Source organism: Pongo abelii, chromosome 9, assembly GCF_028885655.2.
Source record: "Pongo abelii isolate AG06213 chromosome 9, NHGRI_mPonAbe1-v2.0_pri, whole genome shotgun sequence".
In the NCBI taxonomy this organism is placed as follows: Eukaryota; Metazoa; Chordata; class Mammalia; order Primates; family Hominidae; genus Pongo; species Pongo abelii.
Window position 1 is genome coordinate 136,793,288 of NC_071994.2, and position 17,733 is coordinate 136,811,020.

The following is a 17,733-nucleotide window of genomic DNA, read 5'->3' on the forward strand; positions in this document are numbered from 1 at the left end:
TTACTGAAGGGTAGACCAGCTTTATGAGCCAAACAGTGACTACGCCCCAGATAACCAACCAGGAATATGAGAAATACAGAGAAGATGGATTTTAATGGGCTTGGGGTGCATCAAGAGGGAAAGGAAGTACCTTTACAACCAGTCCAGAAAAGCCAGAAACTCAAGTTAGAAATTTGGGGGAACATGTTAAAAAATGTTTAATTTCCTCAAGGGTCAAGGCAGGGTCTCCAAGGGCCAGGGCTCCTGGATTCTGCCAAGAAGAGGCAAAAAAAAAAAAAAAAAAAAAGTTTCTACTGATCTTAAAGATTTCCCAGTCCTCACAGCGCCATTAGTGAGTCCTAGTTCAACTTCGCAGAGTGAGCAGTTGAGCAAATAACAGACCAGAAACTGATCAATGGAGTCCAGCGCTGGCTCCCATGCCTGCTTAACACAACACCAGCCTCATCTTCCAACAACCAGACATAAGGCAGGTCTACGTGTGCAGGGCGCTTATCAGGAGAAACAACTGGGAGAGAAGCTGGGCAGGAGCCACAAGAGCTGGGAGAGCTTGGGGACCGCAGCCCCCGCGGAGGGAGAGCAAGGTTGGTGGGTGCAGGCAGACAGCACAGTGCAGCTCTGGGGAAGGCTCCGAGGCACCTGGGGAGGCTTCGTGTCAGTCTCCATCAGAGGAGACGCATCTCCCACCAGCAGACCTGACTTGATATCTCCACTGCGTTCTGTTATGGCCAGATAGTGGCTGAGAGAACACGACCTTGGAGCCGTCACAGCCAGGGGCTTTGGAGAGCCACATCCGAGGCTCCTGGTCAGTCACACTTCCCTTAGCCAAAGATCTGGGGACACACTCACACCACTGCTGCCGGGGCTGGGGCTGGACTCCAGTCACTTCAGGATAAAAACTATGCTAAGGAGAGGTATCCATTCCCAGTTTTTCCGAGTTTTGCTCTTTTCTGTGTATCTCCATGAATATGTTTTAATAATACCTCTTTTGAAAAATTTCAACTCTACCTCAGCTGAATTTCTCCTCAGGGGCAAGGGTGCTTTCCAGCCTAAATCAGGAAAGCTAAGGCCTCAGTGTCCCCAGGGTAGATGGTCCCTGGTGCAGAGCCGGGACAGAACGGGAGAAGGCGGAGAACCCTGGAGATGGAGAGTTATGAGCCACAGGGATGGATGGTCCCTGTCCTTGGCCTCTTCTTCTCGCAAAGACTGTTTGCATTTATTTCCCTTCAGTGGTCTTTTTTATTTTTTATATAAACAACAGAATATTCTGGATGCAGGTCTGTATTCACTGACGTGTTACTCATTTTTACCACAAAGGTAGCATTGTTGAATAACATTACAGCTGCCACAAGATGGGGTCTTCCGTAGCAACGGCATTGTACCCACATCCAGAGTGAGCTGTGGCCAAGGACACATCCCCATACGAAGTCCCAGAGGGAGGCAGTCAGAGCCAAGCTATTAGAAGCATCTTGCCAAGAATGATTTGACATTTCTATCTGGCCTCCATTCCCAGTCACGTGGCATGACTCTCTGCAATGGTCTCCAAAGTGGTGCTTGTCCTCAAGGGTCCTCTGAGTGATACACGGATGTGAAAGGAAGGAATATCAGAATTCCTATTTTTATCTATTTTTATCTTACTCTTTTTATCATTATATATAAGAAAAAATATGTGTAGTGATTATATATTTCTATACATGTGTAGTAGTAACATATATATATATCATTTATACATGCATAAATATATATTGTATGTGCATTCTTAAAATGTTTTTTGTAAAAACCATAGGAGCTCATAAACAAGAATTTGGGAGCCCACTGATAGTACAGCGGGTCTTAATTTTTTAATAGTGGAAAGTGATCGTGTACTGCTAGTGTAATAAAAGCAGAATTCCTCTGGTTGATAAAGGGCAACAGGGAGTCAGGGAATGGGGGCAACTCCCCCATACTTACCGCTAGGGTAGTGGGGGTCTAGACTGCACAGACAGAAACCCAGGCATCAGGACAAGTAGCTGTGGGAAGCGATCTGAGAGGCATCATCTTAGGGGACAGAAAACTAATTAGAACCGGGCTGACTCCTGGGCAAAGCCATCGCCAGGGTCCAAGCAGCAGTGAGCAGCACCAGGCCACAGAGCTGAATGGAGGGACACATCTCAGCAAGAACAAGGTGTTTCTGAAGAAGGGAGGTGAGAACTGGAGGAGTTTTCTGAGCCAGAATGAGTAAATGAGTAACCACAGCTGCTCTTTCAGGGGGTGCTTGTGACCACTGTGTGTGTGCAGAGTGGGAACAGTCAAGGCTGTGCACCTTGCTGAGCACCAGGCACAGAATGGGCAAGGAGGACGACTGGGGTCCTAAATTTCTCCATTTCTGATGCCCAGGAAGCAGTCTCTTTCTCTAGCACTGCCAGTTCTGAGGAAGAGTCCCATGGCACTTCTGCCTCTGATGTTACAGAGAGACAGCCTCCAAAAGACCCCTCATGAGCAAAAAAAGGTTCCCAAGAGGAGTGTGGTGTGCATATGTATGTGTGGTGTGTGTGGAGATGAGTATGCGTGTGTCATGTGTATGGGTGGGTGAGGGTGGGTGGTGTGTGTGGATATAGGCAAGGTATGTATGTGTGTAATGTGTATGGAAGTGTGTGTAAGTGTGTGTGGGGGATGTGTTTGTGCTCATATGGGTGGGTGGTGTGCAGGCATGGTGTGTGTGTATAAGTGTGTGTGTGCATAGGGATGTGCATGGATGGGTTTGTAAGTGTGGGCAGGTATGGGTATTTGTGTGTATAAGTGTGTGCATGGATGTTTGTGTATAAGTGTGTGCGGGTGTGGGTGTGTATGCAAGTGTGTGTGTGAGTGTGTGCATATAAATTTGCATGCACAGGTGTGTGTGTGCCTATGGCTGGGCAGTGCGCAGGTGCTGGTGTGTGTGGGGCTGTGGCGTGGAGAGTGGCAGGTCCTGGTGTGTTGGGAGCTGGGCTGTGAACAGTGGCAGGTTGGAAGGTCTGTGGCAGCCACTCTCCATGCTGAGATGCCCTGTGCCCACCCCCTAGGGTTCTGCCATGTCTGATTGCTGCAACTTGCCCTCTGGTATGTCAGGCCAGGAGCAGCCCACAGAGGTGCTCGCCCTGTGGGTGACAGTCCCTGAAAGCCTCTCTCCTCCTCTTCAACACGGGAGGTCCTCGGCCCTGCACAGGAACATCCTGAGGGCTCAGGATTCCTTCTCCCTGGTGCACTGTGAGCTCCCCTTGTGGGGTGGCTGACTTATCTTCTGCCTCCGTCTCTGTCCCAGCAGCCCTTGTGCTGGGTGGTCTGGGCTTCACCTTTGCCCTTCCTTGTCTCTGGCTTCCAGACATTCCTAGTCCCACTTTCTTCCTAACTTTCCGCCTAGTTCTAACCTTGGCTTTCTGGCTTCACTCTGCCACCTACCACCAAATGTTCAATGCAATACAAAAGAGGAGACTTCAGGAAATTCTGAAAGCATAATTAAGATATTTTTATGTATTAATTTATTTGAGAAAAATAAAGTCCAGCCATAGACCTAAGTGCGAGATCTGTTGATGGTGAAGCAAGTCCTACAGCATCTGGGAGAGACACAACAGAAGGACGAGGGAAACTTTATTGAAAAATCTGTCACAGTCACTCTGTTCCCAGATGTCACCACCAAAATGTAGCTAAAAAATAATCATGAACAGTTGAAAATAAAGGGGAATCAAGATTATAAGATGCTTTTACCAGGGGAAAAAAAGCTATAATGCATCTTCCCTGATTTCTCCCATCTCCCGTATCTTCCTGAACTCTCTTGTGTTTCTGCTCTTCAGCCACAGCATAAAATATGACCTTGATAACAAACAAACCTCTTGCCCTCCCAGGCACACATGCTGCAATGGTGCTTCTGGAATACTGACTGAGTAAAAGTGTCAATGGCTTCTCCCGCACCTCTAATCTACAGGCACGTGTGCCTGCCAAACAAACCTGACTTCAACCAGCCAAGCTTAGCTGTGTCTAATTGCCTTCTAAAGTAGCATCCACTGTTTCTATGAAATTTGACCACATCAACATAGCTTCTGCTGCATGTGAGACAGACCTGTGGCTGGGTGCTGAGCAGCTCACAACCAAAGCTAGATGGTGCCACCTTACGTCTCTGAGAGTCTGCCCATACAAAGTGAGGCTCAGAGACCTTTATGAATATTAAGACATAATGAAGAATAAATTTTCTAGTCCCAAAGGAGGGTTAGAGCAGCTCTCCACCCCACCCCAGGCAAGACAAAGACTCAGTGTGTGGGTAAGTTACAAAGAGCTCCACTGTCCTCCAGAGACCCAGTTTATGCTGAAGTCCTGCGGGCTTTCGCTGCCCAGAAGACAGCCTGGTAACACAGATAGAAGGACTCCTCCCAAGTGCAGTGTGCGTGGGAGGTTCCTGGTCTCAAGGGCCATTTTCAGAACTGCAGGCCAGCTCACTATCCTTCTCGAGCTGGGTCTTTTTCTGAGGCTCCCAAGAAGCTGAGCCTGCTGGATTAGGGCAGAGTACAAGATGGGTATATGACTGATCCCAGAAAGGCAGCCCTTTTCTCCCACACAAGCAGAAAAACAATGGTGCTAAATCAGTGGTGCTCATTCTGGACTTAGCCCAGCATGGGTGCAAGGCTTTGTGGGGACACGAGATGATGTTGTGTTTTCCCCTTGGGCCTGGGCAAAGACAAATATAACCTCTAGGGATGCACTCATCAGCCCATGTGTACAGAAATCAGTCAGGCCCCTTTCTAAAACATGTTCCACAGTGTCAAAGAGGACCCCTCTTTCCAAAAAGAATATTCTGCAGCCAAACACCATTCCCTGAAGTTCTACTTTTAGTAGTGACTGCAACTGTAAGAGGCAGGCATTATCAGCCAGGCCTGGTCTTCACGGAGCCAGAGAGCACTTTTAGCTTGACTTGAGGCTCCATGTTAGAGCTCTTTCTGAACCCGTTTCAGGTGTCTCATCACAACCCAAAAGGCAAAGTCCATGTTCTCTGGCAGGGCTCAGCTGGGGAAACATAAGCCACTTCCCAGTGTTCTCCATGGGAAAAAAGAGGCAAACCAAACATTGACTCATGCCTGGAAAGTGAATGCAGGAGTTCCCTGGATAGGCCTCCTGCTCCAAAACAAGAGTCACAGACTCTTTGGCATGCACTCCACTGCTAGTTATCATCACAAGCCGTCCTAGCCAGAGAGAGAGGAAGTCACAGAAAATGGAGAGAGAAATGCCCAGACAAGAGTCACCTTCTGAAGCAAGGCAAGGAGACCTGGCAACCTGGAACGGCACAGCACTTCAGAAGGGGTGTGTCCATCGGGCTCGTCTCCTGACCTTTGGGTCCACTTGGGAATTAGGCAAAATAGTTCTTTTGGATTTTACAGAGAGAATTACAGGTATTCAATACATTAAACTGCTTGCCCAAGATCACTGGGTTCATAAGCTGAGAGGCAAAGTCAGAGGCCATGTCCTGGGTCAGGAAGTCAGTGCTTCCTTCCACAAGGTGGCGGCAGGATAGCTAATTGTTTGCTTTAAAAATAAGTGATTTAAGTGAAAGATGAAAAGAAATAGTCATCTGGGCCATAACAAAGAAGTGGCCCAATCTTCATGGACATTGTGGGCTAAACTGATGGCAGTTATAAGGTAGTATCCATTGACTCTCAAGAATTCGCACCAAACAAAAGGAGGGTGGGGCCCACCAGAAAAAGATGCAAAATCCTGATAGTGGTTTTCATCATTCCTTCCCATCTGGGCTTCACCCAAAGAGGCATCCATCCCAGTGCCAAGTAAGACTGGGCACTCTCTCCTCCATGGGATAAAGCCAGGGGACTCCCAAGGAAACTCCAGCTTCTCTTGGAGCCTGTAAGCTGATGGGCTATTTCCATCTGCCACATTCTCTCTTCCAACATCCTCCTCTCTTTGAGGGGTATGAGAAATCCCTTGGCACTGGGCTGTTCAGGAGAACCAGGTTAGCTTATTTGGAGAAGCCAAAGGCTTCTGTAGGCCTTTCTTCCTAGAATGGAAATTCCCATAGGGGCTTGGCCTCCCCACTGTCCTGTTTCGGCCTGCTACCATCTGACCATATCTGGCATGGTTTTGAGTCTGAACTCTGGCGTCCTGTTCTACATTTGTCTACAGCTCTTTTGGACCTATGGTTTTGATTGCACCCATGTCTATGTTGTCAACTGTGAAGGCAGTGTGGTGGTATTAGGAGTGTGGAGGTAAGAAGACCTAGTGCATTTGGCTCTTTCCCTTGGTAGCACACAAAATAGTCATGCTGTACATGTATGTGATTTGTACACTCTAAGCCACCATTTAACATGAATCATTAATATAGAGACTATGGGATTCTCAGTATAGATTTTCTCTTGGCTTAGCGCAGAGCCAAGCCCAAACAGATATTTAAAAATAGATGTTTTGATAGTGTAGTGATGATAAAATCAGGTACCTGTCATAGTGTGTGGACCAAACAAGTCAAGTTGACATGTATCTGGCATTTGGTATTGTACTACCCTGAACATATTCTTCTGCATATCAAGGATCAAAGTATTTCTGGAAGTCTCCCAGATCATTACAAAGGTCATTCGAAGTATGCAAATGCCACTGAAGGAGACAGGGCTTCTGTTTGTTTGTTTTTGACCTGGAAAGGCAGCCCCTTTCTCCCACGCAAGCAGAAAAACAATGGTACTAAATCAGTGGTGCTCATTCTGGACTTAGCCCAGCATGGGTGCAAGGCTTTGTGGGGACACGAGATGATGTTGTGGTTTCCCCTTGGGCCTGGGCAAAGATGAATCTAACCTCTAGGGATGCACTCATCAGCCCATGTGTACAGAAATCTTTGGGTAAGAGGGAGCTTGGAGCTACCTTGTTCCACAATGTTCTTTGTACACTAAGGTGAGAGAGCTTCAAGGGAACACAGTAATGGCCAAGGTTATAGGTCCGTTTTCCAGCAGGGTACCAGATTGGGAGGGAAAGTTCAGTCCAGCCCTTCACTATGATGTTGATATGACACCCGACAGGTGATGAGAAGAGCTGTATTCAAGAGGGGGCTCAGTCACTATCTGACTATGTGACTTCAGGTAAGACACTCAGATGCCCTTTGCCCGAGTGCTTCATCTATAAAATGAAAGCACTCAACTAGACAATTTCCAAGGTCCCTTTTGATTCCAAGGACCTTTCACTTTTTAAATAAATTACTGCAATTTAAAAAATGTTTGTAGGGAGCCAGCCGTAGATGCCACTGTCTGCTCAGAGGGGTCCAGGCAGTGGGCCATGGGGAGGTCATTCATGCTTTGCATCATGATAATATTTGTGAAGTAGTTGCATCTTGGTGGCCACAAGCTACTTTGGGGTCCAATTAGCACTTTTCTAAAATGCCTGATTTCTTCCAGGAGGAAACAACCACAGGCAGAATCCAGCAGACAAAATACAACTAGGGCTTTTTGTAATATTTTTGAAGGGTAGAGAAACTGAGTTATTCAATTTTAAGCCCTACATTAGACCCAGAGAGGGCACCAGTTAAGAGATTGAGATTATTAGACTGCCAAGAAGTATGGGATTTCTAAAAACAACTTATTCCTTGTTCCAGGACAAGATCACACCTAAACTGAAAGAGATAGCATCCAAGCAGGAACCTAAGGACAGACACTCTTCTCAGCACTCTCCCAGGGGTGTTGGTGCTGACAGTGGGGAGACTTAGATTTCAGTTCTGTGGATTCTGACTCCCACCTACAACTTTCCTTTAAAGGCTCTCAGGTGCATTCGTGTCTCCATTCCAACCAATATTTCCTAAGTTCCAAGGCACAGCCATCTCCTGCCTGAACTACTACAGTAGTCTTCCGACTAGTCTATCCCTTCCTGGTTTGTCCTCTCCCAATCCATTCTGCAAATTGCAACAAGAACAAGAATAAAAAATGTAAATCATGAATCACATCAACGGAGTTCCATTATTTCTAGGATAAAGACCAAAATGATTCACATTGACCTTCAAGGGCTGTCTTCATCTTCTGACCCCTTACCAGGCTGCCAGCCTCATCTTGGCCCATGTTTTCTTCCTCTACACTCCAGTCAGGTGGGAGAATGTGCTCTGATTCTTCATGCTATGGGGCTTTGCCCGTCCTATTCATTCTGCCTCCTCCTTTGGTCTTTGCTCTTGGGTTTGGATAATTTCTACTCCTCCTCCTTCATATCTCTGTTCAATTGTCACTTTCATAACCAAGGCTTCACCAGCCTCCCTGGCAAGATCAAGCTCTCCTGACAGACAATCACAGCACCACACACCTCCCCATCCATAGTTTCATCTCAGTCGTGATTTCACAGTTTTATGGGTGTTTGTTTGACGCATGTCTGTCTCTCCCTCTGGACTGTAAACTTCATGAGAGCAAGAATCATAACAATTTTTGTTCAGGCATACATTCCCAATGTCTAGCATAGTATTTGTCACATAGTAATCACTCAATAAATCACATGTTGAATAAATAAATGTGCTTGGTACTGTAGAGTATTCAGAGATGAATAAGTCAGGATCTCTGCCATTCAGAATCCCACAGCCATACAATAGCAAGACTGTGAAATAGGCCAGACTGTGATAAGTGAGTAGGTACAGGAAGTGATACAGCACCCTGTTTTATATCCTAGGATTTGCTAAGCTGCTTTTTACCTTTTCCATAAGAACATCAACCCGTTTAAGCATTGATTGACCATTCATGACCCTCTGCTATGCAATTGCATTTTGTATCTCTAACCCAACACTGTACTTCCTATGAACAACAGAATTCTCCTTTTGATTGGTACAGTTTTTACTTGTTAGCACCATGGGCATGACTCTAAATTTCAAATAATTGGGGCCATTTCAGCAGACACCCTGATTAAATGTGCTGAGTAATTTTAGTTTGTATTAAACCAATAGCCCACATTAGGGCCCACATCTGTGTTTATGGAAAGACTCACACTCTCAGGCGTGTCTGTCACAGTGTGCGAAGTGAGATCCAAAAGTGTGCTGCTCCAGCTCTGTGCTGCTGCATGTGTGTTTGGTCGGTAGCTCAGAGCTGGTGTTTATTGACAAGCAAGAACACTGGAATGAGTGATCATTATAAGCATTCCCTGCACATTCCCGTCTCTCAGAAGCAAGGCACATCCCCAAGCTTCTTGCCCTGATTCTGCAGAGGATAAGCTGCTGGGCAGGCCAAACTGGGGGCCTCAACGCCTTTGAGGACTCAGTGGGATGGAACAGAGTGATTGCCTAAAGTAAGTGAGCACTCAGTATTTCTTTATTCATTCATTCATTCTGTCGTTCATTTGTTCAACAAATACTGTTTGAGCACTTGCTCTCTCCCACCCGTGCTAGGCACTAAGAACATACTGGAGAACAAAACAGGTGTGGTCTCTGCCTGTATAAACAATGGTCTAGGGAGGAAAGAGAGACATAAAACCAAGAATTAGTTTGAAATACATGGACTCGAAGTTTTAGAAAAGAGAAGCCTGGTTCCGAGGACTTGCACAATAAACAGGGAGGCCTTGCCTACTTTAAAGCATAAAGAATAAGCTCCTGGGAAAGCAGCATTTAAGCCGAGTTCTGAAGGATAGAAAGGATGTGTAGCCAGAAAAAATTATGATAAGAGGATCAGAATCTTCCAAGCTCAGGTAACCTGACAGGTGAAGCCCTTGAGGAAGGAGAGAACATGCCTTGTCTGCAGAACTGAGATTGTCCAGAGTGACTGAAGCCCAGAGCTGGAAAGGCAGAGAGCTGGAGATGAAGCTAGATGGATGCAGGGCCAGATCATGACCTTGTGGGTCATTTGAAGTGTTTCGAAGTCTATTCTAAAGTCAACCGGAAGTCTACATAGGGTTTTAGGCAACGCGAAGATCAGATCACAACAGGGCGACATCTACCCTGCCTACCTCACAGTCTCTTAGTGAGGAACAAATGAGACCAAAGATAAGTTTTTCCAGGTGATCCATAAGGAATGAGACCACTGTGTTTCTAAAACCATTAGTAACTCCCAAGTGCGGTAAAATACCATTTGTAAATTCCCCAGGAATAAAGGTTCAAGAATGACCACTCAGGCCACTTGAGAGACTCTGCCCCTTGAAGTGCCAGATAGCCTGGTTTTCTCCACGTTCGAGTTCACTGTGCAATCTGATTGTCACTTATGATTTCCCATGCTAAGTGCAAGCAGCCATTCCAATCAATGGCCTGTGTCCTACTGCATCGATTCATTTTGGCCTTTCCGGGGGTCTCTCAGCACAGCATCTCCGCTCATTAACGAGAATGCGCCTGCATCATAATGATAATCCTTTGCACTTACCCAGCACATTGCCCAGGGGGTTCTCAAAGCATTTTGTAAACTTTTAATTAAGTTAGTCTAGTGACTGCAGGATGGTCCCCAGCCTCTCCGAACCAAGAGGTCTGGGGTAGGGGGTGGGGACGGGAGGTGATGGGAGACAAGCGCAAGCTCTGCCTCTAGCACCTACTTACTGGCTCTGGGGCGCAGGGGCGCAGGGGCGAGTGGGTGGATGTGCAGGGAGTCTCCGCGTTGCTAGGAAGAAGCACTCATACATGTATGGCCATGTCTGGCACGGGCAGCTTGTGGGCCTCCTGCCATGTGTGCCCACAGGGAGAGCACCAAGGCTGGGGGCTAGAGTTGGGAGTTCTGGAAAGGCAGATATAGAAGGCAAGAGGGAGGACTTGCTTTCCTTAAAGAGCTGTGAATGTGATTTTGAGAGTAGCTAAACTCTGGCTTGGAAATGCATGTGTGCCTTGCGTGTATATGCGTGCAGGAAGGGACATGCATCTATGGTTGTCAAGAGGGTGGTGAGGAAGAGAGGAGGGAATGTATGTTCATGTGCTTAGAGGAAGGCGGTAGCAAGCACATTCATCTTCAAGCTTCTCTCTGGTTTTGGATTTCTTTTGGCTCCCTTCTCAGGGCCACCTTTAATCCTTCCCTGAGCCATACAAATACCACCATCTTGGGATATCAAGTGAGTGGTGTATAAATCCAGCAAGTGGAACTACATCCATGCCCTACTGCGTTAGAGCCATCCCCACCCCTCAGGGAAAATGCAGAGGCAACCAAGGCTTTGCAGATAAGTAGCAAATTCTAAGTCTGGGTCTCCCACCAACAGCATAAAAGGCAAGAGGGACAAATGTCCTCAGGACCCAGCCCTGCACTGAGGACTGGGATCAGAAGGAGTGAGAGAGCAGGGCCGCCCCAAGGTGAAGCCACCTGCCTGGCCCTCCCTGTCTGGAAAGTGCCAGTCGGTATCAGAGGTGCTAACATCCACTGCTCCTGACAGCCTGGCTTGTCAGCAGCCACAGACCATCTGGGGGCTGACACTTGAGCTCACTGACAGGAATCACAGTTTGCTTCCATATCTCTCTGTCTCCAGCCCCAGGCAGCTGCAGGCGGATGGCAGCAGTCCATCTGCAAACAGGGCTGCAGGCTGAGGGGGTCCCTGTCCAGCGGACCAGTATCAGAAAAGCCAGTGCCCATAGGCCAAAGGCTATTAGATGGGGCTCCTGGAGTTCCAGCTGTCCAAGGCTGACATACAAGTCCATGTATCTAGCACCCCACCAAATATACCACAAAGCAATGTTTTGAGAGACCAAAGGTGCCATGTCTGTTGCCTTAGTTTTCTACAGCAGAAAAACTAAGACCTAAAAGCTCAAAGTCAGAATGCATATTTCATTGGGGGTCAAAAAGAAGAAAAAGCTTAATAATTTCCTGTTTTACTGGATTAATGATTTTTGAGGCAGGAGAATATCTTAATGCATTGTTTAATCAGAACCTATATAAAGTCTTGTTCAATAAATGAAGGAGTAGATTGTCTTTTACTGATTTTCATCACTGTGACAAAGACATACATATATGGTCAGTATGATTCTATCTTATCTTCTCCCATTTTTAACAATAAGGAATGTCCTCTCACCTTCTCCAACATGTGAGTTGCCTTCTCTCTTTACCCTATTCCTAGAGGACCAGGATAAGTTTTTTTACAATAAAAATTTAGAAATGTTTATTTGTTATCATCTAACCTAGCTGTTCAGCTACTCTGTCCAATTGGAAACAAGGTTCATACATAGCTGGAACCCATTCTACAGATTGGTAAACTGAGAATTAGAGGATGCCTTGAACCAACCAAATAAGCCTCGAAGAGCAACTAATCAAAGAGATCACTCAGCTTTCAGCATACTTAGAGGCTTGGGTGGAGTCCCACTTAAAGGGAAATACACTCAGCTCCAGGCAGCCCTGATGCAGATTTGAGGCTGTAACCACCAGAGATAGTTCCCAGTAGCTGGCATGGGAGACCCAGGACCAGAGCTGCTAGACAACAAATGCAGGCAAGTGCCAGCTGTCTAAGGAATCTCCTTCTGTAATTTTCTAGGTTACAGAGATGTGGCCAAGGGTGCTAAGAATTCGAGAAAGCACAAAGGCAGACAGGACTGAGGGAGCACGGGAGAACCTCAAGCCCATTGGGATCTCTGAATAATCTCAGGTTGAGCAGTGCTGCCCAGTTCCAGGCTACTGAAAAAGCCATCTTCATGAGGCAGCCGATGCTATCTCCTTCTCAGCACCTGCTATTGCCACTGGGCCCATGCTGAATGCAGACGACGCGGTCTAACCTTATTAACATGTCAATCATTTTTAAGGGATTGAGGGCCACATGATGGCATGAATCCATGATGGGCTAAAGGATGATGAGGACTTGCTCATGACCAGATGCTCCGTCCTTGTTCCTATCTCTTTCTTAATGAGTCTGGCGTGTAGATTCCCCCACTAGACCCCTTGTGCACATCAGGCACTCTTAGCAGGTTCCCCAAGTCTGGGCTGGTGAGAGGCTAAGGAGCAGGAAAGGAATGCATCAAAACTTGGCTGTAGAGCCCGCCCCCAGGCCTTACTCCAAAGCCAAACATCCCAGCCCACAAACTCAAGATTTGGGGACTTCCCTGAAGGAAGAAGCAGGAAGGTGTGTGCTAGAGAAGGAAGAATCCTAAACCTCGGGGAATTTTCTATCCAAGCCCAGGGTTTTCTGACCCTAAACAGGCAAAGCCTGCTTAAGGTGCAAGAGATGAAGTTGTAGCCAGAACCTGGGCTCACAGATCAGTGCATGAAGACACAGCTCAATCCAGGTTGGGTAAATGGGGACCCTTCCCAGCTAACTTCCCTGCTTAGACTCACAAGATGAAGGAGACACAAACAGGATGGGCCAAGAAGAAGGGGACAAACAGGAAGTCATGGTCTGAATTTGAGCAAAGAAGTCGTCCAGGTTAGCAATCCTCGCATCATGGTGCTGGCCCCTGGAAGGGCTTGGGCAGCACTGCGCCTCAGGAACTGAGCCTTGGCTGCTGGCAATGGCAACATCTTCTTGCCCTTACTCCACCCTGCCCCATGGCCACAGAGCCATTTCTCAAAGCTGGAGGAGAAAAGGCAAGAAGAAGACAGGTTTTGACTCAAATACTCAAATACTGTAGGCCACGGTCACAGGTTTTCAGTGACAGAGTGGTTTGCAGGTCATCAGAAGGACCTGGGATGCTAGTTCAAAATGCTTCCGTCTGAGATGAGGACAGGGACTCCACATTTTAACCTGCCTCTCTCCTCCTAGGTGATTCTGATGCACATATCTAGCAGTATTCACTTCCTGCTTCCTACAGAGTGCCCAGACCCACAGTCAAGAAGGCCACCAGGCCAGACTATCTCTCTCCTCCTACTGGAACAACAAAATTACCCCCAACCAGGGGTGTCCAGAGCCTCGGACTGTGCCTCTAGCATGACAAGTCAATTGGCCACGGGCCCTCTGCCCTATCTTGGGTGTGGGCTCATCTCAGTCTCCACGTGTGACTGTCTTTTCCATCCCAGAAATTCTGCCTAGAAAAGCTATTTGTGACATCAGTCTCCCCGTGGAAGGTACCAGGCGACAACAGCATTAACCTTAAAATTATTCTGGGATGGATACGTGTTTTACCAAGAAATAGAAGCTGCAGAATAAAATGGCATTGAGGCCTAACCAGGTCAAGGTTCCATTATTACATCAGCCTTCGGTTTTTAGACGCAGTGAAAGTAAGTGGCTAACAAGCTGGTATTAATCCCTGTGGGAGAAAAAGCATCATCATTTGAAACAAAGGAAAAAAAAAGTCTAAAGCTATAATAGGAAGTAAAAGAAGAGAGAAAGGAGAAGTCTCAAGTAAGCCATGGCAGCTCATCAGAACTTCCGGATCCAGCCAGGTTTCCCACAGGAACCCCTCAAGATGCGAAGCGTTCTTTCACTGACACCTTCTAAGGCTAACTTTTTCTCCTCTCTGTCCTTGTTCTTACCGGGCTCCTGACACAATTAGCATAAGAGTAGCCCTCAAAGCAGGTAACAGACTCTTCAGAAAGAGGACATGTTGCAGTGATGTCCGCGCCCTGCCCTCCCCCAGAAGATGGGGGGATAGCTTGTCATTGTCATCCACCATGCTCAGGATGTTCAGGCAGGGGTGCAGGCTCATCCTCCTTTCCCTCAGCCGGCTTTAGTTTCGGGTACTTCTCCTGCAAGCAAGGTCTGCCTGCTCCCCACCAGTGCAGTGCCACAGGACCCCTAGAGGGAGGTCTCACCCTGGCTCCTGGCTCCTTCAGGGCACGCTGCAATGTAGCTTCTGCAGACTGGGGCTTACCCCCCTGCCTTGCTTTCTAAAGTGTAATGTTATGATTTCTGCCGTGAAGGGCACATCCACACAGCTAGGATTCCCTCGGGATGGGGGTCCTGATCTTTGCTCCAGCACAGTGAGAGGAGGGGAAGTGGGTATGAGGAGGCCCCCCGGAGCTGCGGTCCAGCTGGGGACTTGCCTATGCAGGAAAGTTTGTCTTCTCCTGCGACGGACCCAGTGCACCCACCTGGCTCCCTCTACCAGGATCAGGCAGGTACTGAGTGTTCCGTTGGCTCTGCCTTCCCTGCTGAGCACAGCCGCCCAGGCTGAACCCCCTAGGATGCTGCTGGAATTTGGAAGAACAACAACAACAACCCCCACTCTGAACTTCTTGGTCAGCCTAAAACAAACAGCTAGGAACATGGTTATGCAGAGCCCATCCCTGCTTTAAAAAGTGCCATCTTCACAAGGTGTTACAAAACATTACAGGCTGGATTACTTGTTTTAGTTGATCCTGTCTTCTTTCTCCCCAGTAAACTTCCATTTTTCTGATTTCACTTTGGCATCTTAGGACTACTCAGGGAATTATATTATTAAAAACAACACTCAAAATATTCCCACAAAACCCTACCAAGTAATACTGAATATAAAAACATAAAATTGTGTGTTTTACCTATAAAAAGGCAGGTAAGGTTTTAAAATCTTAGCATTCATGTCTGTGTATATATGTATGAAAATTTAGGTTTAAGCTAATGTTTAACCCAATGCATGTATCTCAATTTGGGGGAGAAAAAGAGATCCTGACTGTGTGGGGGTTTGGTATGAAAACTGACACTTTTGCTGCTGCCTGAACCCTTGGCAAGCATAACCTAGCCCCTTCGGCATTGTTTGAAAGATGCCTGCAGGCATTCAGTTGTCTGCTTGGAAAGGACTCCTGTGCAATTATCAAATCTATTAAGACGCCTTGGATTTTGCAATGCTTCTGCTAAGCTCATTTTGGTAGGATTGCAGCATCTTACCTGTGTCACTGAAGATTTGTTTTCCCCAAACAAGTAACTGCTGTGAGAGGTGGGATCACATTTAAATCATTAGACAAGGTGGGGAAGGGGCTGGGGAGAATCAGGCAAATCCAAATTTCCAACCTTCCCTCAGCAGGGACATCCCAAATTCTGCCAAGGGAATTTCATATTCCTGATGTAAGGAACAGGAAGGAGATACTGAGAGGATTCCGAATTTCAAGGGCATAATCTGCCCATTTGGTGGAAGGATAAAGAAAGGACGGCAGGCAGTAGAGGGTCTGTGTTATGACAAGAAATGCAGGAGCAGATGAGTGAGTGGAGAAGGAGGGATGGGGCAGGGAAGGAGCCCCAGGGGGAGAGGGTAGGGAAGAGCAGTTCCGAAGGAAGGGAGGGAGGAGGAGAGTGGGGAGAGGTGGGGAGAGAGAGAGAGAGAGAGAGAGAGAGAGAGAGAGAGAGAGAGAGAGAGAGAGAGAGAGAGAGAAAAAAGAGACAGAGAGAAAGACAGGGAGGTGCAGAGATCTGGACTGATTCAGAAAGAGAGAGATCACCACGACTGAGAGAGAAAAGAGGGTGCCCCTTCCACCCTGCAGGTCCCAACATGGGCAGCAAGAAGGATTGATGGCTGGGAGTTCAAACCCCTCTTCTCCTACCCCAGGACCACAACTGGTTAATGCCAGTTGGTGCCTTTCACTGAAACAGCAGTGCCTCACAGCATGGCGCAGATCTCGAACCCAGCTCACTGGATCCCCCGGAATAGAGAGCAAATCCCGTGCTGAAAGCATCTGAGTGCGTGTGAGCGAGCAAGTGTGTGTGTGCGTGCACACAGCAAGCCTACCTCTTTCACTCACACGCATCTCACACTCCCTGTGCTCACCCCTTCCTCCTTGCCTCTCCATCTCCCCACTGCCTCTCCTGCTCTCACGTCGTACAATCGCCCCAGGGAGAGAAAACACCCTTCCCCTGTACGGTACCTGGGATGAAGAGCAGGGCAGTTGTCGCCGAGAAGACGACCCAGTAGGCAGGATGGTACATCTCGACGCTGCGGTGCTCTCAGCTGCCGGGCTTGCTACTGCTTCTGCTGCTGCTACCGCTGCTGCCTTCCTCTGTGCTGAATTCTGAGCAGGTTTAAATCCAATGTTTGCAAAGGGAGGGAGACAGCAGAAGAGAGAGAGAGAGAGAGCGCGAGAGATGGGAGCAGGCAGGCAGCGTCTCTGATTTTTTTTCTTGCACATACACACAACTGGTAAGAATCATCAGCACCAATCTGTACAGGGCTCAGAGCAGACCTCCTCCGAGGCACGCATTGGCTCCACTCTCCTGAGCGACGGAAAGAGACTTTCCTGCTTGGAAGGCTTGACTCCAAGGGGAGTCGAAGCCGGCCCCTCACTCACCCCCTCACCGGAGCACAGCCCTGCATGTTGCTATCTGTGTGAGTATGTTGGTGTGGGGCTCACATGGACACGTGAACACACACGAGCTCCTTGGTGGGCAGTGGAGAGGACCTGGCACTGCCAGCAGGGCTCAGGGCACACCAAGAAAGAAAGAGAAAGGTTGCTTGGCAGAAATGTGACTAATGCCCATGCCAGTTCCTTATCATTCTTCCTTCTTCCTAGTCTCCAGGCAGGGATGGAGCAGGAACTGCTACCCACGGGGAGAGCTCAGACATTTAAATCTGCACCCCACCCCTCCATTCGGCCATTAACAGCACTTGGAAGCAATTGGTTTTCCCAGTAAGGAGATGGGCATGTTACGGTTTTAAACCAACGATGCAGGGAGAATTGGCCAGTTCCCCACAATCAGAGCATTCTGAAACTCTACCAAGGCAAGATGCTATAGAAGCTCAAACAATTGCTATGATTACAGCATAGGCAGGGACAGATTCAGATTAGATCTCAAGGAGGCGGAAACTTGCTGAAGTCATCGGAAATCTTCCCAAGGAGCAGGCCACAGAAGGATACCTGTGGCTTCCTTCTGTTTTTTTTTTTTTTTTTTTTTTGCTTCTCCTTTTCAGGATCCAGTCTGTCCCTTCCTCTGGAACAGCAGTTTACACCGGCAGTTTACACAGGGTGGCAGTATCTCTGGGTGTGAGAAACC

The 17,733-nt window shown here is 47.7% G+C and overlaps 1 protein-coding gene across 1 annotated transcript in view; it reads right to left on the reverse strand.

Annotated features, from left to right (window-relative positions):
• OPCML (opioid binding protein/cell adhesion molecule like) overlaps positions 1-16,881 on the reverse strand; it is a 1,125,121-nt gene extending 1,108,240 nt beyond the window's left edge. The window contains 1 exon segment of the mRNA NM_001132803.1: positions 16,611-16,881. Coding sequence (NP_001126275.1) covers positions 16,611-16,671 — 61 coding nt within the window. The 5' untranslated portion in view covers positions 16,672-16,881.
• Between the last annotated feature and the right edge of the window lie 852 nt (positions 16,882-17,733).